Raw genomic sequence first — 27531 nt, 5'->3', positions numbered from 1 at the left:
CGTTTTGTACTGAGTACTGAGAAAGGGTGCCGGGATGTGTTCAGGAAATACAACACCCTGCTGCCCCCCCCCCCACCAGCCACAATCTGCCTGCATAGCATAGAGAAGCACAGAGTCCCAGTGATGACATCATTGGGTCCAAACTAAGGTTTGTAATGGAAATGTAAAGGTTTTGTTTAACCAATTCAATACCGGGCAATTTTACACCTTCCTGCCCAGGCCAGTTTTCTCTCACACTTTGAATGACAATTGCGCGGTCATACAACACTGTACGAAAACTAAAATGTTATCATTTTCTTCACACAACTAGAGCTTTCTTCTGGTGGTATTTAATCACCGCTGGGGTTTATATTTTTTGCTAAATTAACAAAAAAAAAACCAAAAATTTTGAAAAAAAAAACCCAGTTTTTCTTTGTTTCTGTTATAAAAGTTTGCAAATAAATAATTGTTATTCATAAATTTAGGCCGAGATGTATTCTGCTACATGTCTTTGGTGAAAATAACCCAAATTAGGATGTATTATTTAGTTTGTAGGAAAGTTATAGAGTTCACAAACTATGGTATAGATCTGAATATTGATCAATCCTGAAGTACTGACGGCCTATCTAATTTCTTGAGGTCCAAGAATGTCAGAACAGTACAGATATCCCCCAAATGTCAGAACAGTACAGATATCCCCCAAATGTCAGAACAGTACAGATATCCCCCAAATGTCAGGACGGTACAGATATCCCCCAAATGTCAGGACAGTACAGATATCCCCCAAATGTCAGAACAGTACAGATATCCCCCAAATGTCAGGACAGTACAGATATCCCCCAAATGTCAGAACAGTACAGATATCCCCCAAATGTCAGAACAGTACAGATATCCCCCAAATGTCAGGACAGTACAGATATCCCCCAAATGTCAGGACGGTACAGATATCCCCCAAATGTCAGAACAGTACAGATATCCCCCAAATGTCAGGACAGGACAGATATCCCCCAAATGTCAGGACAGGACAGATATCCCCCAAATGTCAGAACAGTACAGATATCCCCCAAATGTCAGAACAGTACAGATATCCCCCAAATGACCCCTTTTTGCAGAGTAGACAGTCTGACATACTTCATAAGAGGAATGGCGAGTTTTTTGAAGTTGTATTTTTTTTGTCATAATTTTTCAGAAAATTAAAAAATTAAAAAAATTAGTTTCACTATTTTTTTTTTACATATTGTCACCAGTGCAGTACAGCGTCATCATATAACTGGCATGGCGGTGATCAGGAACACTGACTGGTGACAGTATGAAAAAAAAAAATGTTATATTTTTTTTATTATTTTTTATTACATTTTTTTAATTTTTTTTAAGATTTTGTTTTATTTTTCACTATGACCAAAATAGTACAATGTTACCATAGTAACATTATACTACTTTGGGGAAGTGATCAGTATATTTTTTTTTACACAATTTGCTTATAGCAAAGAATTACTTTGCTATAAGCAAGCATTTATCTGAATGACATCGATTCATTCAGGTTTTTTTTTTTTTTCTTTTTGTGCTTAGCAGTGATTTGGCCACAGCTAATCACATGACGTGCATGTGACCTGCTGCGACCATTCACAGCTAGGCAGTAGTATACAATGGATGGCATGAATGAAGCCATCCATTGTATACAACTGTCATGCGACCTGCTGTGATTGGTCACAGCAGGTCACATGGTACCGGCAACGGGGCCGATACTCAGATCTGTCATCGAACGTGTCCGAATACACGGCCGGTGACAGATCGCGCCGCTCTGCAGGAGCGCAATCTGCGCATGTGCCGGAGGACGCCATATGGCGTCCACCCGGAACGCTGATGACATTTGCCACCCGCCATTTGGCCATAGGGCAGGCGGCAAATGGTTAAAAATGTCATCAGCATGTCGACAAGGGGAAAGGAAGAAGCAAGAAAGGCAAAATGTAAGCAGATTAAATGTCAACATTAAGGCCTCATGCACACTGGGAGTATTAAAAATGCTGTTAGTGTTAGCTGTATAAAGTTGCATTAAAAACACTCATTTTTCCAAGTTATTTAGCATTTTTACATTAGCAATTAACTGCGTTTTGCTACATTTATTAGTGGTTTTCCACATTATCGTTTTTTTTAGCATTTTTTTACACAGAAAAAAAAATAGCTCTAAAAAACACTCAAAAACGCCAGTTTGGTTCGTTTTACTGCGTTTACCAGCATTAGAGTGTTTGTACAGCTAAAAAATTGCTCTTGAAACCAACTAATTTGGGGTTTTTTCCCAGCAAAAAAATGCCGATTAAAGCCTGTGCACATGGACACATAGGATAACATGCTGGGGAGTTTGCTGACTGTAGAAAAAAATGCCAAAAGCCAAAAACAGCCGCTGTAAAAACGCCCCGTGTGCATGAGGCCTAAAAGGGATCTACAATCTCAACCCTCTAAACTGCTACAGTTGAAGAAGAGCTTGTTCTGTTGAAAAACAGACTTATTGGCTGGATCACAAGATGAAAATAGAGGAAAGAAAGCCTAAAAAAGAAAACTAAAGCAGCCACCACATCTAAGAATTGGTAAGCTGCAATATAATACATGCTTGGGTTTAATGCTGCTCTAATTTTTTTTATTTGCTGTCTGAGATTCTTCTGTGTTTGTCCTGGAGACCACTGCCACCAAGGCAGAAACTGATGGAGAATCCCAGATGTCATGGTTGTCACCAGTACAGGAATAAATGGCAAACCTCAGTGGGAATTTCCCCACACTTTGGAGAGACTGCCTCTGACTTCCTGTTGTGTCACCACAACAGGAATTGAATGGAAATCTCCCCATCGGGACACAGACAGGGGTTCTAACCCTTCCTAACTCAAAATGTACTTTACACCCCGGTCACATAAAAGCTGATTTTGAAATTGTGTCACTTACAGTGAAGTCGCACGATTTTAAAGTCGGAGGACATGCCGATTTGAGGTGCGATTTACAAGACACAGATATCTATGCAAATCGCACCAAAAGTAGTGCAACTACTACTTTAGAAATTGGTGCGGCTCCGACCAAGTCAGAACTGCACTGATATGACCGCTGTAATTGCAGACAATAGGGTGCGACTTGGCATACAATTTTCAAGTCGCATGGTATGTGAATCGCATGCCAAGTCGCACCCGATGTGACCGGGGTGTTAATAGGCTTACTTCCGGCAAAAAAAAGAGGTTCCTAAGAAGATGACCTAAGTGCCTTTCAAGGCCTTGTGTGATAAGTGTACATATGTTCCAGTCTGGCCGGTATGGGTGTACCTGAGCAGTGCAGCTCTGAGCTCTGACGCAGTGCGGGGACTGCAGATCATACGAGAGGAGGAACCGGCTCAGGCAGTGAATGCAGATTCTTGTGGCGGGACCGTCACCCCGCTCAGGTTCTGCATCTTATACATCTTACATTGGACTGACGGCGTCATTTACTCCACATCTGCAACTGGCAGGCCTGTGTCTATGCTGAGCCTGAGCTGCCAAGATCCCAGCTCCTGTTTACGGAAAATCATTCAGATTTACAGAGCGTCACGGGTGAAAAGGAGGACAAGTCCATCAATTCGGCCTGCAGATTTCTGGGTAAAAATCACAGGTGACACTTGTCATAAACCTAACAATGACAAATGGTCTACACAGGTTATAGGCTTAGCCCTCGGTTCACATCTGTGCGGGAGGTGCCGCTGCGGGACCCGCACACATGCCTGCAGCCGCACCACCCACACAGAGGAATGCCTGGACCCGCACACATGCCTGCAGCCGCACCACCCGCACAGAGGAATGCCTGGACCCGCACACATGCCTGCAGCCGCACCACCCGCACAGAGGAATGCCTGGACCCGCACACATGCCTGCAGCCGCACCACCCACACAGAGGAATGCCTGGACCCGCACACATGCCTGCAGCCGCACCACCCGCACAGAGGAATGCTGGGACCCGCACACATGCCTGCAGCCACACCACCCACACAGAGGAATGCTGGGACCCGCACACATGCCTGCAGCCGCACCACCCACACAGAGGAATGCCTGGACCCGCACACATGCCTGCAGCCGCACCACCCGCACAGAGGAATGCTGGGACCCGCACACATGCCTGCAGCCACACCACCCACACAGAGGAATGCTGGGACCCGCACACATGCCTGCAGCCGCACCACCCACACAGAGGAATGCCTGGACCCGCACACATGCCTGCAGCCGCACCACCCGCACAGAGGAATGCTGGGACCCGCACACATGCCTGCAGCCACACCACCCACACAGAGGAATGCTGGGACCCGCACACATGCCTGCAGCCGCACCACCCGCACAGAGGAATGCTGGGACCCGCACACATGCCTGCAGCCACACCACCCACACAGAGGAATGCTGGGACCCGCACACATGCCTGCAGCCTCACCACCCACACAGAGGAATGCGGGACCCGCACATATACCTGCAGCTGCACCACCCACACAGAGGAATGCGGGACCCGCACATATGCCTGCAGCTGCACCACCCACACAGAGGAATGCGGGATCCGCACACATGCCTGCAGCCGCACCACCCTCACAGAGGAATGCTGGGACCCGCACACATGCCTGCAGCCGCACCACCCGCACAGAGGAATGCGGGACCCGCGCATATGCCTGCAGCTGCACCACCCACACAGAGGAATGAGGGATCCACACACATGCCTGCAGCCGCACCACCTGCACAGAGGAATGAGGGACCCGCACACATGCCTGCAGCCGTACCACCCGCACAGAGGAATGCCGGCACCCGCACACATGCCTGCAGCCCTACCACCCGCACAGAGGAATGCGGGATCCACACACATGCCTGCAGCCGCACCACCCGCACAGAGGAATGCCTGGACCCGCACACATGCCTGCAGCCGCACCACCCGCACAGAGGAATGCGGGATCCACACACATGCCTGCAGCTGCACCACCCGCACAGAGGAATGAGGGATCCACACACATGCCTGCAGCCGCACCACCTGCACAGAGGAATGCCTGGACCCGCACACATGCCTGCAGCCGCACCACCCGCACAAAGGAATGCGGGATCCACACACATGCCTGCAGCCGCACCACCCACAATGACAAATGGTCTACACAGGTTATAGGCTTAGCCCTCGGTTCACATCTGTGCGGGAGGTGCCGCTGCGGGACCCGCACACATGCCTGCAGCCGCACCACCCACACAGAGGAATGCTGGGACCCGCACACATGCCTGCAGCCGCACCACCCACACAGAGGAATGCGGGACCTGCACATATGCCTGCAGCTGCACCACCCACACAGAGGAATGCGGGACCCGCACATATGCCTGCAGCTGCACCACCCACACAGAGGAATGCGGGATCCGCACACATGCCTGCAGCCGCACCACCCTCACAGAGGAATGCTGGGACCCGCACACATGCCTGCAGCCGCACCACTCACACAGAGGAATGCTGGGACCCGCACACATGCCTGCAGCCGCACCACTCACACAGAGGAATGCTGGGACCCGCACACATGCCTGCAGCCGCACCACTCACACAGAGGAATGCTGGGACCCGCACACATGCCTGCAGCCGCACCACTCACACAAAGGAATGCTGGGACCCGCACACATGCCTGCAGCCGCACCACCCGCACAGAGGAATGCGGGACCCGCGCATATGCCTGCAGCTGCACCACCCACACAGAGGAATGAGGGATCCACACACATGCCTGCAGCCGCACCACCTGCACAGAGGAATGAGGGACCCGCACACATGCCTGCAGCCGTACCACCCGCACAGAGGAATGCCGGCACCCGCACACATGCCTGCAGCCGCACCACCCGCACAGAGGAATGCCTGGACCCGCACACATGCCTGCAGCCGCACCACCCGCACAGAGGAATGCGGGATCCACACACATGCCTGCAGCTGCACCACCCGCACAGAGGAATGAGGGATCCACACACATGCCTGCAGCCGCACCACCTGCACAGAGGAATGAGGGACCCGCACACATGCCTGCAGCCGCACCACCCGCACAGAGGAATGAGGGACCCGCACACATGCCTGCAGCCGCACCACCCACACAGAGGAATGCGGGATCCACACAGAGGAATGCGGGACCCGCACACATGCCTGCAGTCACACCACCCGTACAGAGGAATGCCTGGACCCGCACACATGCCTGCAGCCGCACCACCCACACAGAGGAATGCAGGACCTGCACACATGCCTGCAGCCGCACCACCCACACAGAGGAATGCAGGACCCGCACACATGCCTGCAGCCACACCACCCGCACAGAGGATTGTGGGACCCTTATTGTGAAGACTGCTGGGTCACTGCTGGAAGATTGTGCAAGGAGAGCTGAGCAGCTGAGTTGCTGCTGGGACAGGGGAGAATGGGGAGCTGTGCTGTGGAGTCACTGCTGGGAGAGGGAGCAAGGAGAGCTGAACTTCTGAATCACCTGTGGGAGAGGGAAAAAGGGGAGCTGAGATGTTGAGTCACTGCTAGAAGGGAGGGGGCAGGGGGAAGTGAGCTATTAAGTCACTGCTGGGATGGGGAAGAAGGTACAGTTGGGCTGCTGAGTCATGGCTGGGAGATGGAACGAGGGGAACTGATCTGTCTCGGGGGATGAGGTAGACATGGACTGCTAAGTCACTGTTTGGATGGGGGAGCAGGGGAAGCTGAGCTGCTGAGTCACTGCTAGCAGGAAGGGAGCAGGGGGAGCTGAGCTGCTGAGTCACTGCTTGAAAGTGGGAGCAGGGGATCTGAGCTGCTGAGTCACTGCTAGAAGGGAGGGAGCAGGGGGAGCTGAGCTGCTGAGTCACTGCTTGAAAGTGGGAGCAGGGGATCTGAGCTGCTGAGTCACTGCTAGCAGGAAGGGAGCAGGGGAAGCTGAGCTGCTGAGTCACTGCTAGCAGGGAGGGAGCAGGGGGAGCTGAGCTCCTGAGTCACTGCTTGAAAGTGGGAGCAGGGGGAGCTGAGCTGCTGAGTCACTGCTAGAAGGGAGAGAGCAGGGGGAGCTGAGCTGCTGAGTCACTGCTAGCAGGGAGGGAGCGGGGGGGGGGGGGGTTAGCTTCTGAGTCACTGCTAGCAGGAAGGGAGCAGGGGGAGATGAACTGCTCAGTCACTGATTGGAAGTGGGAGCAGAGGGAGTTGAGCTGCTGAGTCATTGCTAGCAGAGGGAAGCAGAGCTGCTAAGTCACTGCTGGAGGGGGGATCTGAGTTGCTGAGACATTGCATGGGGGAGCAGGGGGAGCTGAGCTTCTGAGTTACTGCTGGGAGGTGGGGGGAGCTGAGCTGTTAAAGTGGTTGTAAATGCTCAAGTTTTTTTTTCTACCTTCATGCATTATATGCATGAAGGTCAAAAACATTCTGTGTGTAGCAGCCCCCTAACACTTACCTGATTCCCATCCTGATCCAGCGATGTCCATGAGAGCCTCGGTTTTCCAGGGATTCTCACTCCTGATTGGCTCCTGCTGCTATCAATCATAGCTCGTGAGCCAATCACTAAAGGAAGGGGCCAAGCTGAGTGAATGGATACGCAGAGCCCTGGTCGGGAGTGCGCTTGCACAGGTGCCCCCATAGCAAGCTGCTTACTACGGGGGCACCCAACAGGAGGGAGGGGCCAGGAGCGCAGGCAGAGGACCCAAGAAGATGAGGGTCCAGGCTGCTCTGTGCAAAACCATGCACAGAGCAGGTAAGTATGACATGTTTGTTATTAAAAAACCCCCGAAAAAACAAGACTTCATTATCATTTTAAGTCACTGCTTGGAAGTGGGAGATGAGCTGCTGAGTCGCTGCTTGGTTAGGGGAGCATGGAGAGCTGACCTGCTAAGTCGCTGCTGGAGGGGATGCAAACTGTTGGCGCTATATAAATCCTGTATAATAATAATAATGTAGGTCAGCTGAGTTCCTGAGAGATTGCTGACATGGGGGAGCACGGGAAGCTGAGCCGCTGACTTCCTGTTGGGAGGTAGAGCTCAGATGCTTGGACACTATTGCAATGGGGAGAAGGGTAGCTGAGTTACTGCTGGGAAGGGGACCTGAGCTGCTAAGTTACTGCTGGGATGGGGGGAGCAGGGGGGAGCTGAGCTGCTGAGATAATAACTTTAGTTATTCTACAGTGTGGCGCGATGTGCTGCTGAACATTTTCATGTGTTGTATGTGTATGTATGAATGTAAGTTAGGGACCTTAGATTGTACGCCTCTTAAGGGTTAGGGAATGATGTGAATGTATAATATATATGTAAAGCACTGCATAAATTGATGGCGCTATATAAGTACCTGAAATAATAAACTAAATAAAAAATAAATGTGTTAAGGGTCAGGGGCGGACTGACCATTCGAGCACTCGGGGTCAGTAGGGGGTGCCATGAAATGCCCCTGGTACCTTTTTTATAGGTTTTTTTGAGTGTGGGCAAGGACACAGGGGCCCCATGATCCCCTATTGCCCGGGGGCCCCATAAGTTGTCAGTCTGCCCCTGTTAAGGGTACACTGCCAGCTTATTCAAAATGAATGGGCTCCTTAACCAAGTGCATTTCAAGGCACAAGAGCACAAGTGCCAACTCCTGCAAGACTCTGAAGGGACCCTCATAGCTTTTTTACTGCTTGTTTTGAATATGTACAAAGCTCACCGAATGTCTTATTCCATATAGTTAATTATATTTACAAACTTCATAATTCCGGCGCTATGCTATACAATAGGAAGCTGGCCGGAAAGGTGAAGGCCTGCCGGAGATGAGCAGAAAGTATAAATGAGTGCGGTTTTCTACATTACATGCACTCGGCTCAGGTAAACATCAAACACATAGTAGGACCTTTTGAACAGGTCGGACCTAATCTGAGGGCAAACATGCCCTCAACATGTAGAAACACAATCCCCTTCCTCTGCTGAGCCGCACTGGCTGCATCCACCATTTATTATAATGCTGTCACTGTTTATGGGTCTCCAACCTTACTGCAGGCCGGATAAAGACTTGATTGTGCGTTAAACCTGTGCAGGATCGTCTCTGAACTGACTTCCAAGTACTAGAGGTAATAAAAGAAGATGATGGGCAGCTCCGGATCTGTTGTTCCTGCTTTGTCTGTGATCCAGCATTCTAAAAGCAGAACTGCCCAAGTTGAGTCGATTAGCCTTGTTACCACGTCCTATGCACGAAAACATAGGAAAAGCGGTGCCCGTAGCGAAAAAGAAAGAAAGAGAAAATAGCGGAGGGCAGACATGACTAGGTGAAGAGGGACAGGAAAGGGTTAAGTAAAAGGTGGGCTGTAGGGGAACGTGTTTTTTTTTTTTAAGTCCGCAAACGTGCAAACTACAACGAAAAACCCGTAAGTGTTCACAAAAAATGTGCAAGTGCAAAACACCACACGAAAAAGTGCACTTAGGGGTGTGTTTGTCCTACCCCCGGAAGGGTTGGACCGTTCACCCGATCCCCCGGGGCACGAAGCTCCTGACAGGGACAAGGTTCCCATTTGGTCCTCCTGGCCAAAAGGCCTGGTGGACCACCGTTCCTTATGCCCAGCCGAAGCCGGACATCCAGTACTAGGCAAGGGGGTTCTCCCGAAGAGAAAACCCCCTAGGGATCAGGGGAGGAAGGAACCGTATGGCCACACATCCTCCCCCTAGACTTCAGGTAAGGCCCGAGGACCCACACCCTCCATCCGTGAAAAACACACACATAAGAACAGAAAAAGTGACAAAACGTGGGAGTGATTAAATAAATAAATAAAAAATAAAAAAGTGGTACCATGCCTAATAGTGCACAGACCAGGCCCTAAGGCCTGTAGCAAAAATTGCCCCGGACTTAGCCAAAAGACCTGGTCATTAGGGCGCTGTGCAAAAAGAGGTGAAAAACAGTGGCCATGTGTCATCTTCACACCGTGGGGTCCCACACCCAAGTGTTACTAGTGACACCCCTGAGAGCGTCTTCCCCAGGGGGCACTGAGTTTGCTGACTTTTTGCGTCCCCAGGCCAGACCAAGGTAGATCCGTCCAAATCAGGAGGTACTGGGTCTTTCCAGCTTTCCCAGAGGAATTACTCCCAAGGTCCCAGAGCGTATCGTGGCGCCCCCTGGTTTCTGTCCCTCCGGTACTAGCCTTCCAGACCCCCATCATACCAGTGAGGGTACTATACAACAACCATCCCCGCAAAGCTAGAATGGTCGGGAGCACCCCCACTGGACACTGATAAGAACAGATTTTTTTTTTTTTTTTTTTTTTAAGTCCGCAAACGTGCAACTATAACGTAAAAACCCGTAAGTGTCCGCAAAAAAGTGCAAGTGCAAGAACACACACACGAAAAACGTGCACTTAGGGGTGTGTTTGTCCTACCCCCGAAAGGGTTGGACCGTTCACCCGATCCCCCGGGGCACGAAGCTCCTGACAGGGACAAGGTTCCCATTTGGTCCTCCTGGCCAAAAGGCCTGGTGGACCACCGTTCCTTATGCCCAGCCGAAGCCGGACATCCAGTACTAGGCAAGGGGGTTCTCCCGAAGAGAAAACCCCCTAGGGATCAGGGGAGGAAGGAACCGTATGGCCACACATCCTCCCCCTAGACTTCAGGTAAGGCCCGAGGACCCACACCCTCCATCCGTGAAAAACACACACATAAGAACAGAAAAAGTGACAAAACGTGGGAGTGGTTTAAATAAATAGAATAAAATAAAAAAGTGGTACCGTGCCTAATAGTGCACAGACCAGAAATTGCCCTGGACTTAGCCAAAAGACCTGGTCCTTTGGGCGCTGTGCAAAAAGAAGTGAAAAACAGTGGCCATGTGTCATCTTCACACCGTGGGGTCCCACACCCAAGTGTTACTAGTGACACCCCTGAGAGCGTCTTCCCCAGGGGGCACTGAGTTTGCGGACTTTTTGCGTCCCCAGCCCCAGGCCAGACCAAGGTAGCACGTTCAGATCAGGAGGTACTGGGTCTTTCCGGTCTCCCCAGAGGAATTACTCCCAAGGCCCCAGAACGAATCATGGCGCTCCCTGGTTTCTGTCCCTCCGGTACTAGCCTTCCGGACCCCCATCATACCAGTGAGGGTACTATACAACAACCATCCCCGTAAACTAGAATGGTCGGGAGCACCCCCACTGGACACTGATAAGAACAGATACTACACTTGATCTTAGCCAAAAGGCCGAGAAGCGATAGCCTTAGCTATCTTAGCCAAAAGGCTGTAGGGGAACGTGTAGGTTACCTGATTGGTGATGGTGTGCGGGGAGGGATCTTCGACACCTTGGGCAGTGGTGGTGGGTCGGACAATTCCAGTGCAAGAGTGGCAGTGGTGGAACAAGCTTCCCTCCCTTGGGGTTTGTTTTGGTTTGTTCAGTTCCCGGTTTGGTTTGTTCTGGCTTCAGGGGCAGTTGTTTGGACTTTTAAGCTAAAGCGAATGGTTGGGACCCATCGGTGGTATGGTGTGCCTGGCGCATTCCGGTTAACCAAGGTTTAACTGGAAGGTGGAAGTTCTGCACTGCAGATGGTGTGTTTTGTCTCCGAACCGATGCGTTGCGGCTGGAGGCCTAGTATTAGTAATATGGTTAAGGTTCCGCAGGGGGATATCTGTGTATGTTTGGTGCTTTCTAAGACCAACAACTTCTCCTGTATGTTTCTGTTTTAATTAATGTTTTGGTGTTATTGAAGCTGAATTGTTAATAAAAGGCCGTGATGGCCATTTCACTCCGACTGTGTTTTTGGTCTTCTTTATTGGTATGTATAAGGGGGGTATATCGAGGTGTAGGGGTCTTAACTAGCACATCTCTTTTACACTAGTCATGGGGTGCAGAAAACTGGCAGCAGCTGCTCTGGACTGATGGGTCCAAATTTTTAATATTTGGTTGTAGCAGAAGGCAGTTTGTTGGCGAAGGGCTGTAGAGCGATTCAATAATGAGTGTCCGCAGCCAACAGTGAAGCATGGTGGAGGTTCTTTGTAGGTTTTTGGGCTGCATTTCTGCAAAAAGAGTTGGAGATTTGATCAGGATCAATGGTGTCCTCAATGCTGAGAGATACAGGCAGATACATATCCATCATGCCATACTATCAGGGAGGCGTGTGATTGGCCCCAAATTTATATTGTAGCAGGACAACAACCCCAAACATGCAGCCAAAGTCATTAAGAACTATCTTCAGTGTAAAGAAGAGCAAGGAGTCCTGGAAGTGATGCTTTGGCCCCCACAGAGCCCCGATCTCAACTACAGGGAGGCTGTCTTGGGTTACATGAAGAGACAGAAGGATTTGAGGCAGCCTACATCCACAGAAGATCTGTGGTTTGGTACAACCTACCTGCCGAGTTCCTTCAAAAACTAAGTTCAAGTGTACTAAGAAGAATTGATGCTGTTTTGAAGGCAAAGGGTGGTCACAGCAAATACTGATTTCATTTGGATTTCTCTGCTGTTAATTTACTTTCCATTTTGCTAATTTATAAAAATAAACTATTATCACTTCTATTTCTGAAAGCATTCTTAATTTACAGAATTTTTTCACATCTGTCTAAAATGTTTGCACAGTACTGTATATATATTGTATGTGTGTGTGTATTCATATTACTATTTAATGTATATATTTATTTATTAGATTTATATTAAAATGTGTTCCATAGTACCTGTGTAAAATTAGGAAAAGGAAAGGAGGTCAATGAAGCACTGTACGCTGCAATGTGTGGGGCGTACAGTGGTTGTAAACCCTTACATATACCCAGAGAAGTGACTGGCCTCAGGTGATATGCAAAGATGAAACAAATCCTCCTAAGTTGTACCTGTCTATCTACAGCCGTCTTTCCCTTACATCCATTCAGAGTGCAGAATTTACACAGGATCTTTCAGCTCTGAAAAGCAGGGGGTGGAGAGCTGAAGTTAAATCAGTGAGGAGAGCTCTGAGAGCTGATTGGAGAGAATGGACACACCCCGCTCTACACAGCAGACAGGAACAGAGTTGAGGCTGTCAATCAGCTGGAGGTCTCTCCCCTGTCAGAAGTGATAATTCTTATAACTAAGGAATGAAGCCGCGGACAGAAATTACATTTATTGCTTAGAGACAAGCACAGACTATAGAGCGGTATGCTTTGTTCATATTTCATGTCTGAGGTTTGCAACCACTTTAAAGGATAATTTCACCTTTATAAAAAATAATAAACGCACATCTTTTTTGAAGGTAAAAAAAGTGCATTTATTATTATTTTTTTTTAAACTAGGAGCATGCAAAGCATTGCTCCCGCGATCAGCAGATAATGGATGCATTGCAGGACTGTCAGTGTAAGCTGTCTGCTCGTACCTCATGTGGGCAGGCAATTACACAATGACAGGAAGAAACAATCAACTACCTAGAGCGCTCATCAGTGCCCTGTTAGTTCATTGAGAACTACATGCTGACAGCCACAAAGAGTGGGCAGAGCATGCACAACCACGATTTTACAAAAAATTGTGACAGCAAGTGAGGGGAGAAGATCCCCGGTTCACTGTCACTAGAGGAGGTGGGTTGGGGAGCAGCTGCAGCAGTAAGAACATGTTACATGTTCCACCCTAAAAAGGAGTGGAACACGTAACATATTCCCAAAGGAGGACTTATCCTTTAAAGTGTATGTCATGAGTAAAATACAGAAAATATATTTAGTACATCTAAATACGTGCACATTTATTTTTGTTTCCCATCCCTACTACCATGACCACATCAATCATTTTAAACCTTAGAATCTTACTTTTTTATAGCTCCATGCCTGAAATGCATACCGCTTTACAAAGTAATACCAGGGTCTGCCATAAGAGACTGCACTAGAGGCAATTTGTACCATAGCCAACTAACCTACCAGCATGACTGTGTAGGGCAGGGGTCTGCAACCTTTAAGACCTAAAGAGCCACTTGGACCCGTTTCCGAGAGGGAAAAAAATACTGGGAGCCGCAAAACCATTGCAACATTTAAAACAAATCCGACACTGCATATATTGCAAAAAGCGCTCTGGTCATGAAGGGGGTTTAAGGGCCCAGTAAGCAAAGGGTTAATCAGGGCCACAGTGTATCGTTATAATCACAATCATAGCCTTAGGTCAGTGGTGGGCAACCTTTTTTTTCAACTGAGCCAAATCTCACCAAAACCACAATTGAAATTTATTTTGAGAGCCACATTTTTAAAACTGAAAATACATCCCCCATATAGTAATTCATCCCCCATAGTAATTCATCCCCCATAGTAATTCATCCCCCATATAGTAATTCATCCCCCATAGTAATTCATCCCCCATATAGTAATTCATCCCCCCTATAGTAATTCATCCCCCATAGTAATTCATCCCCCATATAGTAATTCATCCCCCATATATTAATTCATCCCCCATAGTAATTCATCCCCCATATAGTAATTCATCCCCCATAGTAATTCATCCCCCATATAGTAATTCATCCCCCCTATAGTAATTCATCCCCCATATAGTAATTCATACCCATAGTAATTCATCCCCCCTATAGTAATTCATCCCCCATAGTAATTCATCCCCCCTATAGTAATTCATCCCCCATATAGTAATTCATCCCCCATAGTAATTCATCCCCCATATAGTAATTCATCCCCCACATAGTAATTCATCCCCCATAGTAATTAATCCCCCATATAGTAATTCATCCCCCATAGTAATTAATCCCCCATATAGTAATTCATCCCCCATAGTAATTCATCCCCCATATAGTAATTCATTCCCCATAGTAATTCATCCCCCATATAGTAATTCATCCCCCATAGTAATTCATCCCCCATATAGTAATTCATCCCCCATAGTAATTCATCCCCCATATAATAATTCATCCCCCATATAGTAATTCATCCCCCATATAGTAATTCATCCTCCATAGTAATTCATCCCCCATATAGTAATTCATCCCCCATAGTAATTCATCCCCCATATAGTAATTCATCCCCCATAGTAATTCATCCCCCATATAGTAATTCATCCCCCCTATAGTAATTCATTCCCCATATTGTGTCAATTCACTTACCTTTGCTCCGCGCGTTCCTCTCGCCGTGTTCCCGCGCCGTTCCGGTCTTCAGGGCGGACTGTGAGAGGAGAGGAGTTTGTCACGCTGCCCCGCCTACATACTGACAGCCAATGACAGCCGCGGCTTGCAGACCACTGAGCTACGGCAACCCTATTGCCTGTCACCTGGTGGGCAGTGTGCTCCGGAGCCGCAGCAAAGGTGAAAAAGAGCCGCATGTGGCTCTGGAGCCGCGGGTTGCCGACACCCGGTGTAGGGGGAAGCCCATGTAGCAAGCAAATTAATAAACCTCCCAGCAATGCTATTACTAGGCTGCAGCTAGAGGGAGCTCTAATGATTTGTAGTGTGACTTTAGGAGACTAACAACCAACAAGCACTCACATTAAAGTTGAAATGAGCAAGTGAGCACGTGTTTTCTCCTCTTAATACAGATACTGCAGGTTGCATCTTTGTCATACCTCACTCTCAAATCACAGATACTCCTGTAACACCCATGCAAGAACAGGGAGAACCTGAAAACTCCATGCAGACAGTGTCTGGGCCAGGGCTCTGTACTGCCCTAATTTTATTTCATCCCATTCAAAATGCTACAAGTGTTAAATAAATACCTGCTGATCTACCAGAAATTAATTCCTGTTGGGCTGACATTACAGTGCCTTTTCTGCACTGAAATTCCAAGCAGTGTTGTTAGCCTTGCTTGCTGTACATTGTCTATCCCCACCAATATCCATCCTACTCCACGTACATACATTGATTTAGTCCCCAGCAAAACAATTCTGCTGCCTTGACCCCCAAAAGCTTGCCTACTCACTGTGTGTCAGCCAAAGGCTCTCGTGAGATGTGGTTCTGGGGAGCGGTGCCGCAGTCAACAGGAACTGAATTCCCACCAGTCGCCCCTGCAAGGATTCTACAATCCTAGTGATGAAGTCATAGGAAGTAATAATTCAGGGGACAATACTGCCTCCCCCAATGCCTTCTTTTTTTAATGCCAAATTTTGCGTGATTTTGATTTTGCATTGCAGGACTGAGCCAAGCATTTGGCTTGCGGTTGTGGCGCAATCCCATTCTCTGAAGGGTGATGCCACCTGTCAAACTCAGCAAATCATGGCAACAGGGCCAGGACAAGGGATGGGCAGGAGGAGCAGCTGCCCTGGGTACAGCAAGGCATAGGGGCAGAGAATGGACGCAGGGCGGTAAAGCCATTCTATGGCGTACATTAACAGTGGGGGAGAGGCTCAGTTCTGCATCCTTGCCTTGGATGTAGGACAAACCTGTCCCGGTACTGCATGGCAATGTGCATTCTCAAGAGAAGCACCATGTCCACTTGTAGGTTGGATGTCGGGAGGATGATAAAACACCAACATCGACTGCCCCCCCTTCATCCCCAGCTGCCCATGTGAAAGGAACCTTAGGTAGAGAGATCACATAAAAACCTAAAAAAAGAAAAACCTAAATCTTGCATCAATAGTTCATCTGATATCTGCAAAAATATTTTAAAATATTACCTTGAATACGCAGGCCTTGGCATTCAGGAAGAACAATTCAACGGTAGTCACCTCCTTCAGAAATGTTATACTTTCAATGTAAAATCTGTAAAAAGAAAGAAATGTGAGACAAGTGATTTATGTGTATAGATGAGTTATCTGGGAGAGGCATTTACAGTTCTTACAGTCGAAAAACTATTGTGGAACACAACCATTGTACTGACAAAAGGTGTGCCCAAAAACAAAGAGCAAACGCAAAGTAAATACTGAGTACCATAGCATTCTTCATAATAATTTTTATGTTTTGTGTGCACGTGTCCTTTAAAGTGCTATGGCAGAGAATTATATATATATATATATACTGACCAGGCCATTTTTTGCATTACGGCACTGACAGTTGTGTGGTCATGCAACGCTGCAACCAAATGAAATTTACATCCTTTTTTCCCACAAATAGAGCTTTCTTTCGGTGGTATTTGATCACATGATTGTTCTTTATTTTCTGTGCTATAAACGAAAAATGACTGGCGATTTTGAAGAAAAAACAATATTTTTGACTTTTTGCTATTAAACATGTCCAGTAAAAAATTTTAAAAATCTAATTTAATCTAATTTAATCATAAATTTAGGCCAAAACGTATGTCTTTGCTAAAAAAAAAATCCCAATACATGTAAATTAGTTGGTTTACGTGAAAGTTATAGCATTTACAAATGGCAGTATATATACTGGAATTTTTTTTTTCTTTTACTAGTAATGGTGGCGATCAGTGAACTATAGCGGGACTCCAGCGGGTATTCTGACACTGGGGGGGAACTGACTTGGTGTCACTGACATCCCCAGTGACACCAATACAGTGATCAGTGCTAATAAAAAGCACTGGCACTGTACTAATGGCACTGGGCAGGAAGGGATTAACATGTAGGGTGATCAAAGGGTTAATTGTGTGCTGTTTTACTACGTGGGCTGCGTCTGTGTTTCACTGTAAGCACGCTGCTTTGTATGGCTCTGCTATGCAGAGCCATACAAATGCAGAGCCATACAAAGCAGTGTGCAGGAGATGACAGTAGAGAGATCTGTATTGTTTACATACAGGTCTCTCCCCCATCGGTAATACTCGAAGATTGCTGGGACCCGGTGATTGACAGCCGAGGCCACGAATAGCGGCGCAGGTAGGGCGGAACTGCAAAATCTTGTATACATATGTGATTTTGTGCCACCATGCCGCCCTGTTGCAGTATTTCTGCTATAGGGCGGTGTGGAAGTGGTTAAAGCACAACTCCAGTCATAAATAACAAGAGAGAAAACAAATGGCCAATACGGCTCCATGCACACTAGCGTTATTTTTAACCAAAAAATAGTATTTTTTAGTAGCGTTTTAGTAGTGTTCAGATTTATGGAGCATTAGCATTTTATTAGCATTTGTACAGTACATGTAGAGGGAAAAAAAGCTAGAAAAAAGCTGCTAACAGCATTTTAGTAGCGGTTAGCAGCGTTTAGGAGCATTTAGCATTTTTATGCTAGAAAAACTCTTCAAAAAACTCTACAAAAACTATTTTTTTCTGCTCCTAGACGCTGAAGTTAAAAAAAATGCCAATAGCTTAAATTAGTGTGCATGGACACATAGGAAAACACTATTTAGCTTCTAGGAGCAGAAAAAAATATATGCTGATAACAGCTTTAAAGTGCTTAAAAAAAGTGTGCATGGAGCCTAAAATGATAAATTAACAAAACTAGCTTTCACAGCAATATTCTCCACCAATCCTTCAATCTGTAGATTTCTCCCACTACTTTTTTTCCTGCCTCTAGATGTCCTAAGTCTGATGGCCAGCAACATTGAACCCACTTCCTCTGAGTCCAGGTCTTCCTGGACTTGCCCCAGCCTGGCATTGGACATTGATAGGAGAAGCAGCAGAACCATGAGCTAATTTCTATGTTATTCTGCTCTCTCCTCCTATCGGCATGTTTCTTGTCTCCAGATGAACTGATTGGCTCCTTGTGCTACTTCTTACACTCCAGTTCTGCTGTACAGGGAATGCAAGAAGCTAATACCAGGCCAAATTCAGGTATTTACACAGTTTGCATTTAAAAAATACATTAAGGGCTCATTCACACCAGTTCCATTGAGCTGCATTCATCAGCATTGATCAATGCAGGCCCAACACATGGACACATAGAAATCAATTGTTTTCTAGCACCCTAATAATGTGTTTGGTGCGTTCCGAATGTGCACCATTATACACATTGGCTAAGTGGTTAGCACTTACACCTGGCAGTACTAGTGTCATTGGTTCAAATCCCAACCACGTCACCACCTGCCTGGAGTTTGCATGTTCTCCCTGTGCCTGCGTGGGTTTCCTCAAGGTACTCCAGTTTCCTCCCACACTCCAAAGACATGCTGCTAGGTTAATTGGATCCTGTCTAAATTGGCGCTAGTATGTGTATGTATGAATGTAAGTTAGGGCTCATGTACACTGCAGCTGATAAATTCATGTTTAGGAGCTGTTCAGCATTTTTTTCAACAGCCCCTGAACTCACCCTAATGTTTTCCTGTGTCCAGTTCTTTACAGGCATTTGAGTTTACAGTCGTTTTTTTTTAAGCAGAAAACTTGCCTTCAGCAGTCAATTTTATCAGCGTTTCAAATGCAAAACGCTTGTAAATGTGGCAAATCACGTTTATAAGCGTTTTTGTTTGAAAATTTTTTCATTCTTCCAGTTCCCAATGCTGTCCAGAGCCTTTTTTCATCATGCAAAATGCAAGCAAAGTGTTTTCAAGGAACTCAAATGGACAAAACACTGAACACAGGATGTTCCTACCAAGCTTGTCACACATTGTAATGACCAATTCAGACCTCTCCTACCCTTGGAAACAAAAGATATGTTAATGACCATTCACACCTCAAATTCCTCATGAAAACCCCCTCCCAGGTGACCTTAATGACTCCCTCCACCAGACACCTTTCCCACCCTTGGAAACATAAGAAATGTTAATGAGCAACTCACACCTAAGCTAATCTCAACACATACTGCTGTCTCTGCTTCTACTCTCTGTATTTCTCTGAAACAGTCTGAAATAGTTCATAATTTACCACATTCCAGTGCATTCTGAGCATTTTGAAGGTTCTCCTGTGCTTATCTTTAAAAAACGATTCTAAATGCAAACGCACATAAACGAGTTATGCAAACGTGGCTAAACAGACGTTTTTTAACCTAAGTTTTCCAGCAGTCAGTTTCCATCGTTCAGAAGTGTCCCGTGTACATGGGGCCTTAGGGACCTTAGATTGATGGCGCCATAAAAGTACCTGAAATAAATAAATAAATATTCCATAAAATAACAAATGCAGCTTGTGTGAAGGAGCCCTGAGGGTTTCAGATGACAGCTGTATTTATGTGTGTCTTTGATATCTGCATAAAGTTCAGCTTTAAGAAAACAAAAAGAAGACGTAATACCGGGCCACCTCTACCATAAATGGAATGCTGAGTTTAATGCATTGCATATATATACGGCTCCCTTCTCCTAACAATATTACATCAATGGCAGAACTGACAGCATTAAGCCAATGTTCTATAGAGATAAGTGCAGGGCTACGATCAGTGACAACGTTTGTGGTCTACTCCTGTAGATTAGAGGATGAGTCTCGCTTCTCTGTGACCAAATGGATTAATTAAAGCAAAACAAGTAACAGCATCCCCATATGGTACAGACAGATAAGATTAACCCTCCCAATTTGATGTCATGCTAATGAGAACTAGGGGATACGTTTGCATAATGTGTCATTGTTATTTAGATGTGTAAGCTGTTGTCACTATGCGGGTCATTCATGACTAAGGCGCTCCCAGAAAATACTGGATTTTTATGTCTGTTTATGGAATTACTGATGGTGTGACAAATTATTGGGGTCAGCTACAGCCATGTCATGTTATAGGTATCATTAATGTTGGCTATTGGTGTGGCAGGAGTTTCGAGAAAGTAGAGATGTAAAGAAGGGTATGGATCATATGATCTTCCATAAACTGCCATTTATCCAGATACTGTAAAAGTCCCAAAACAAATTGATGTGAGGCGCTAGACTTGGATCTTTTATCTGTCAAAACAGAAGATGTTGGTTGGGTTTGGTGACTTAACCTTGGCAGCTCTGCCACAATGCAGGGGCCTTCCCAAGGGGCAATGGCCTCCCAAATCGAAAACTCCAAATGAAATTGATAGAGCGTCAGACAGTCGTGTTGGCAATAAATAAGAAAACAGTCCATATATATAATAATAATTTATTGTTGATTATAACAGGAAGAACAGAAAAGGTACCAACACGTTGGAGCCAACAATCCCCCTTCATCAAGGCTCAAGTGCAGGGCCGTGAATAAGGGGATACCACTGGTCCTCCTATACGGGGCCCAGGTCAGCAGGGGGACCTAGGCAGCTGGGTGAAGGGAGGGTGATTGGCATGGGGGAGATGGAGCAATTACTGGAACCAATCCCCTGTATGACTCTCTCTGCAGCAGCTGAAAGCCGGCTTCTTCTCCTCTCCCTCCCACTGGCTTTCAGCTGCTGTAGAGAGAGCCATACATGGGTTCGGTTCCAGTAATTGCTCCCCCGATGCACCCATCACCCTCTTTGTGCACCATACATTTCCCCCTGCTGCCCAGGTCCCCCTGTGTTTCCCCACCCCCGCAGTGCTGCCAGCTTCCCTCCTCTCCTTCCCACCAGCAACTGCAAGCACACAATAGGATCCTTCAGGATGGAGAGTGGGGGAAGAGTCCAGTAAATATGTAACATTAACAGCCACTTCCTTTCCTGAATGAACACAATGAGTGATCAGTACCAATCACCATTCATTAAAACCAAAGCATAATAAACTGGTTTTTTTTTCTTGGGGGGGGGGCCCTATTGGGTTGGATGTATTGGCCCCCGTGGTTTCTAACAACAGCCCTGCTCAAGTGAATATGGCAATGATACCTAGAGAACTCTGACCTCAATGCCGGCCACAGACGGAGCTGTGGTTGCAGGAAAGAAAATCGCACAGACGGTATTAATGGGGGAATACCTCCACTGTGTTTTCCCGGAGGGGGTTTGGAGGAGCTGTCTCTGCCGGGAGAACACAATGATTACTGCTAGAAGCTTTATTAGCCACTAACAATAATTGCATGTAAAATTCGACAGGCAGGTCGTACCCAAGTTGATTGGTTGATCAACTTGGGTACATTCAGCCTGCCTATACATGATTCGAATGTCGGAACAGCTGTGACAGCATGCCGTTGGAGGACTTTGATATGAATAAAAAAGCAACTGAATGCCTGAGCTCCTGCGCTGGACCGTGGACTCCACAATGTCAGTATCCCTCCATGTGTATGGAAGGAATGCAAGCTGTGCTGCCTCAAAGGACCAGGGAATTCAAATAAACCTGTATATGAAAAGACAAAAAGAGGGCGTACGGGCCTACTGCATTACCTTTAAAAATGGAATTTATTGCTAAAAAGTTAAATACTCACAAAGAAATAAAATCAAATGGAGAGCATGTCACAAGAGATGCAGTGTGGTCCAATCACCCTGAAGGTGGCCTGGTGGGGGACTGTAGACCTCTAGGTAGCTGATGGCTGACACGTTTCGAGGCTGTGCCTCTTCCTCAGAGCTACCTAGAGGTCTACAGTCCCCCATCAGACCACCTTCAGGGTGATTGGACCATGCTGCATCTCTTGTGACATGCTCTCCATTTGATTTTATTTCTTTGTGAGTATTTTACTTTTTAGCAATAAATTCCGTTTTTAAAGGTAATGCACTAGGCCCGTGCGCCCTCTTTTTGTCTTTTCATACGCTAGAGGACTTTGTTCTAAGGTACGTCTTTCTTAATGTGCTAGTATGCGATGTGGGATGCATACTATCACGTCACGATGTTACCTTGCAGCAGGAAACCTTTTTTTTTTTTTTTTAAAAAAAAGCATTCAACCACTTTAAAGGATCAGAATTACAGCCAGAAAATTATTATTTTCAGAACGAGAAGCTAGCAGAACTTCCATGTTCTTCTCAGGACCACTTTCCTTTAAGAAAATACTTTAAAATCAAATACAACATTTTTGTGAATAGTAAAGCCCCGATGAACAACATACTCCAATTACGGGTTATAATGCTGATATCAGACAACAATTATATTCAGATAGGGATAAAAAAAAGCCTAATTTTAAAATCACTTGTCAGAGAGTAAGGTAAGACACGTAAACTGAGTCCCCTCCATTCCTTCTGCAGCTGAGAGAGATTCCATTCAGCGATACATTGGTTTTCTATTACATTTCAGACAACCGCGTGCGACTGCCGTGACATGTATATACCCATATCAACCTATACTCTGAGCTATCTCCAGGATGCTGGCTTAAGGCAAAAACACTTTACAACAAAAATGAACTGCTTAAAGGTAAAAATATAAATGAGAAAAAAGAAGAAAATAAAATAACAAAATAATAAATAAAATCAATATAAGAAAAACAAGAAAAAATATTTACCTAGCACTGTAATGGTTTTCCCATATACACTTTAATTCAATCTGTCTTTTTTTTTATAGGACACAGATTAACATATCATATATCTGGTCTAAGCTTACATATAAGCAGGGGCAGACTGACAACTCATGGGGCCCCCGGGCAATAGGGGATCATGGAGCCCCTGTATCCTTGCACAAACTCAAAAAAGCCTATGAAAAAGGTACCAGGGGCATCTCATGGGGCCTCCTACTGACCCCGGGCCCTCGGGTAGTGCCCGAGTTTCCAAATGGTCAGTCCGCCCCTGCATCTAAGGCCTCATTTACACGTGCAGCTGGAGGACAGTAAAAACACGGTTGAGCTGTGTTTTTATTGCCCTTCAACCACTTCCACCTAAGTGTAGTGGAGGGGGGTGTACATATGCTGCAGCTGTGATGCTTTGCATAGCAGCATGGAAAAAATTATCCAATAAAGAAGTGACTGCTCTGGGCTTCAACAAAATGGCAGCCTCCAGCAAGATGAAACAGGAGCAATGCTGGAGGCATATAACAGCACACACAAATTTTGACAGCATAATTATTAATGTGGAATGGATGTTCTTTTGTTAAAGAACATTCATTGTCATCAAACTGTTATGGGTAATGTTCTGCTTGAAAAAATTAAAGCAGCACGTCCAAAAAAATGTATTTATCACATATAAAAAAAGTAATACTAAACCTTATCAGAAACATACATGTAAACTCCAGCCCAAACTTTTTTTCTTCTTATTATTATAGCCAGAACTTTTATTTATAATTTTGGTAGAGTGGGAACAGTTACACCCTCTGTTGGTTTTTTTGCATCTGTCTATGTCCCCAAAGGCGTCCCTAGGGTTGGTGTCACCCGATGCGGTAACACGTGGTGTCACCCGTCCAGAGAGGAAGGAGTGGTGACGGTGTAGCGGTAAAATGAGTATCCCGTGAGGATATGTATCCTCTGAAGCAACTGCGCATGTGCCAGTTTCAGGCCGAAGAAGCCGATCTCCGACTTTAGCACAGAGCTGCCACAGTTAGCCCCTTACAGGCTGCAAACCGCTGAAGCTGATCTCGCAGATCACTATGGGTTGCAAGATCAGTTAACCCCATATAGGTTCAACCAATATGGGGTTAACTGATCTTGCAACCCATAGTGATCCGCAGAATCAGCTTCAGTGGCTTGCAAACTGTAAAGGGTTAGCTGTGGCAGCTCTGTGCTAAAGTTGGACATCGTCGATCGGCTTCTTTGGCACACCGGCACATGCGCAGTTACTTCATAGGATACATATCTTCACGGGATACTCATTTTACCGCTACACCGGGGGCGGCTGTCACTGTGTCGGGAATTCGGGATCACCCCAATAACTGGACAGGACCTTCACAGAGCCCAGAAGCTCTGCTGGCATCCTGCTCCTGTGCCCCCTGTGATGGTGTCACCCGGTGCGGCCTGCACCCCCCAGGGACGCCACTGTATGTCCCCGTTGAGGACAGTCACCCTCTCTTTTTGCCTTTTAGTGACCACTGTCAAGCGCAAAAAAGGTAAAGAAAAGACTACATATTTTGGTTGTCACTGACACAGGGGTTGAGTGTGAAATTTGACTAGGGATATCTATTTTAGTTACAACTGTCTAAGACACGTGTGTCAAACACAAGGCCCAGGGGCCGAATCTGGCCCTCCAGGCTATTTCATTTGGCCTGCGCACCTGTCTTGCAGCTGCAGCAGAGAAGAGGACAGAACTACTCCTCCAGATCCTGCGCTCTCTTCTTCCCAGTGCTTCCCCCAGCTTCTTCCCGGCAGCAACACAAGGTAAGGGGGATGCACTGTGAGGTAATGGAAGTGGATTCTTGACTTCTGATGTTGTGTTGGCTCTGGATATCTGATGTAATGGGGGTGGGGTCAGGGGCATCCCTAGGGTAGGTGTCACCCGGTGCTGTAAAACTTTGTGACACCCCCTCCGACGATCCCCGCAGAATGGATCGGATCTGCGGATTGAGCATAATGAATCGGACTCCATTATGCTCCCCAATCTGCAGATCCAATGCATTCTGTGGGGATCGTCGGCTTTCTTTACAACGTACCTTTTCTTGGAGCGGGTCCGGTGTCACCCTGTATAGGTTGCATACTGATGAGGATTGTCGGCATGCAACCTATACGGGGTGACACCAGACCCGCTCCAAGAAAAGGTAAGTTGTAAAGAAAGCCGACGATCCCCGCAGGATGAATCGGCTCTATCCTGCGGGGATCGTCGGCTTGCTTTACAACTTACCTTTTTTGTGGAGCGGGTCTGGTGTCACCCTGTGCGTTCGGGGTCACCTGGTGCAGACCGCACCCCCTGCACCTGCCTTGGGACGCCACTGGGTGGGGTGCTCTGGACATTTAGTCTTACAGATACAACCGGCTCTTTGAGGGCAATCATAATGCTGATGTGGCCCGCGATGAAATTGAGTTTGACACCCCCGTGTTTCTAAGAGGAAATTTCCTCCCACTTTGGAGAGATTTTCAACCTCCTGTTGTGTCTCTAGGATGAGAATTGACATGAAATCTCCCCAAAAAGACATCCAAACAAATTTAAAAAATGATAGGTTCTAACCATACCCATCCATAAAATGAGAAAAAAATTGGCTACAGATAGAATTTTTGGGATAGACTTTTTCGGTGTGAAGAAGGATGACAACCTTTTTTATATCAAAATGACCAGTTGATCCAGCAACAAAGGTTGCTATACACATACCAACATTATTCTACTTACTCCCAAGACATTGGTAAAAAACACTAAGAAATGCAAACGCAGAAAAACGCCGCTAAACACTAATGCAAAAACGCTAAAAAAAAGCTGAAAATCTCACGTTTTTAACGTGACTTTAGCCCTGGTTCACACTGGTGCGGTGCGGAAATCGCACAGAAAACGCTGCGAATTACGCACCGCATCAGTGTGAACCAGGGCTAAAGTCAGATTTTCAGTTTTTTTTTTTGCTTTTTTGCATTACCATTTAGCAGTGTTTTTCCGCGTTTGCATTTTTTTCGTGTTTTGCTTTTTATTTACAAAAAAAAACAAATTTTCTCAAAAAAAAATCTAAAAACACCGGTTTATGGTGTTTTACTGTGTTTTTCAGTGTTAGAGCGGTTTTAATGCTAAAAAAACTCCTCTAGAGACCCACTAGTCCTGGTTTTTTTTCCAGCCAAAAAATGTTGATTCCAGTCTATGTGTGTATGGACATATAGGATAACATGCTGGGGGGTTTACTGGCTGTAGAAAAAACGTCAAAAGCCAAAAACAGCCGCTGTAAAAACATCAAGTGTGCACAGGGGCGGACTGACCATTTGGAGACTCGGGCATTGCCCGAGGGCCCGGGATCAGTAGGGGGCCCCATGAGATGCCCCTGGTACGTTTTTCATAGGCTTTTTTGAGTTTGGGAAAGGACACAGGGGCCCCATGATCCCCTATTGCCCGGGGACCCCATGAGTTGTCAGTCCGCCCCTGAGTGTGCATGAGGACTTAGGCTCCATGTACACGGGACACTTCTGAACGATGGAAACTGACTGCTGGAAAACGTAGGTTAAAAAACGTCTGTTTAGCAGCGTTTACATACCACATTTATGCGCATTTGCGTTTAGAAATGTTTTTTAAAGATAACCTCAGGAGACCCTCCAAAATGCCCAGAATGCACTGAAAAACAGTAAAAAAGTAACTATTTCAGACATTTTAAGAGAAATAGAGAGCAGAAACAGAGAGAGCATTTTTTTTTAAGATCAGCTGCTTTTTTTTTTTTTTTTATTGTGGTGTTTGGATGTGTTCCAGCTCTTTTCTGTGCAGAAATGATTGCAGCAGTGTCCAACATATTTTATTTCATGCAAAACCTCGAAGTATGGTGTACAGGTCCATTTGAGTACCGATAAAATGCTTTACATGCATTTTTCATGATGAAAAAAGGCTCCGGACAGCATCTGGGAATGGAAGAGTTAAAAAAATTTTCAAACGCAAATGCTTAGAAACGCGGTTAACCGCGTTTACAAGTGTTTGAAACGCTGATAAAATCTACCCCTGAACACAAGCTTTCTGCGTTCAAAAAAAACAACTGTAAATTTAGCACAGTGGCTAAATGGTTAGCACTTCCGCCTGACAGTACTCAGGTTGTTGGTTTGAATCCCAGCCACAGCATCTCCTGCCTGGAGTTTGCATGTTCTCTCTGTACCTGTGTGGGTTTCCTCTGGGTACTCCAGTTTCCTCCCACACTCCAAAGACATGCTGCTAGGTTAATTGGCTCCTGTCTAAATTGTCCCTAGTATGTGTATGTATGAATGTGAGTTAGGGACCTTAGATTGTACTAGGGACTGATTTACACAGCTTTTACATATATATTGTACATTCACGTACAATATATATGTAAAAGCTGTGTAAATTGATGGTGCTATATAAATACCTGACATAAATAAATAAATTGCCTGTAAATGATGATGTGTACATGGACACATAGGAAACCATTAGGGTGAGTTCAGGGCAGACTGACCATTTGGAAACTCAGGCACTGCCCAAGGGCCCTGGGTCAGTAGGGGGCCCCATGAGATGTCCCTGGTACCTTTAACATAGGCTTTTTTGAGT

The 27531-nt window shown here is 46.2% G+C and overlaps 1 protein-coding gene and 1 pseudogene across 2 annotated transcripts in view; both read right to left on the bottom strand.

Annotated features, from left to right (window-relative positions):
* Positions 1–27531, bottom strand: part of FRMD4B (FERM domain containing 4B) — a 412392-nt gene that overhangs the window by 192632 nt on the left and 192229 nt on the right. For both annotated transcript variants that reach the window (XM_089672280.1, XM_089672279.1), the window contains exon 5: positions 16472–16556. In XM_089672280.1, coding sequence (XP_089528406.1) covers positions 16472–16556 — 85 coding nt within the window. The remainder of the gene's footprint in view (positions 1–16471; positions 16557–27531) is intronic.
* On the bottom strand, positions 11025–11139 carry LOC149467082 (U2 spliceosomal RNA; annotated as a pseudogene).

This window comes from Staurois parvus, unplaced genomic scaffold, assembly GCF_062004578.1.
Source record: "Staurois parvus isolate SC_StPar_1 unplaced genomic scaffold, SC_StPar_1.0 ptg000124l, whole genome shotgun sequence".
NCBI classification, from domain to species: Eukaryota; Metazoa; Chordata; class Amphibia; order Anura; family Ranidae; genus Staurois; species Staurois parvus.
The sequence above is the reverse complement of the archived record's forward strand: the minus strand, read 5'-3'. Positions and strand labels throughout refer to the sequence as shown.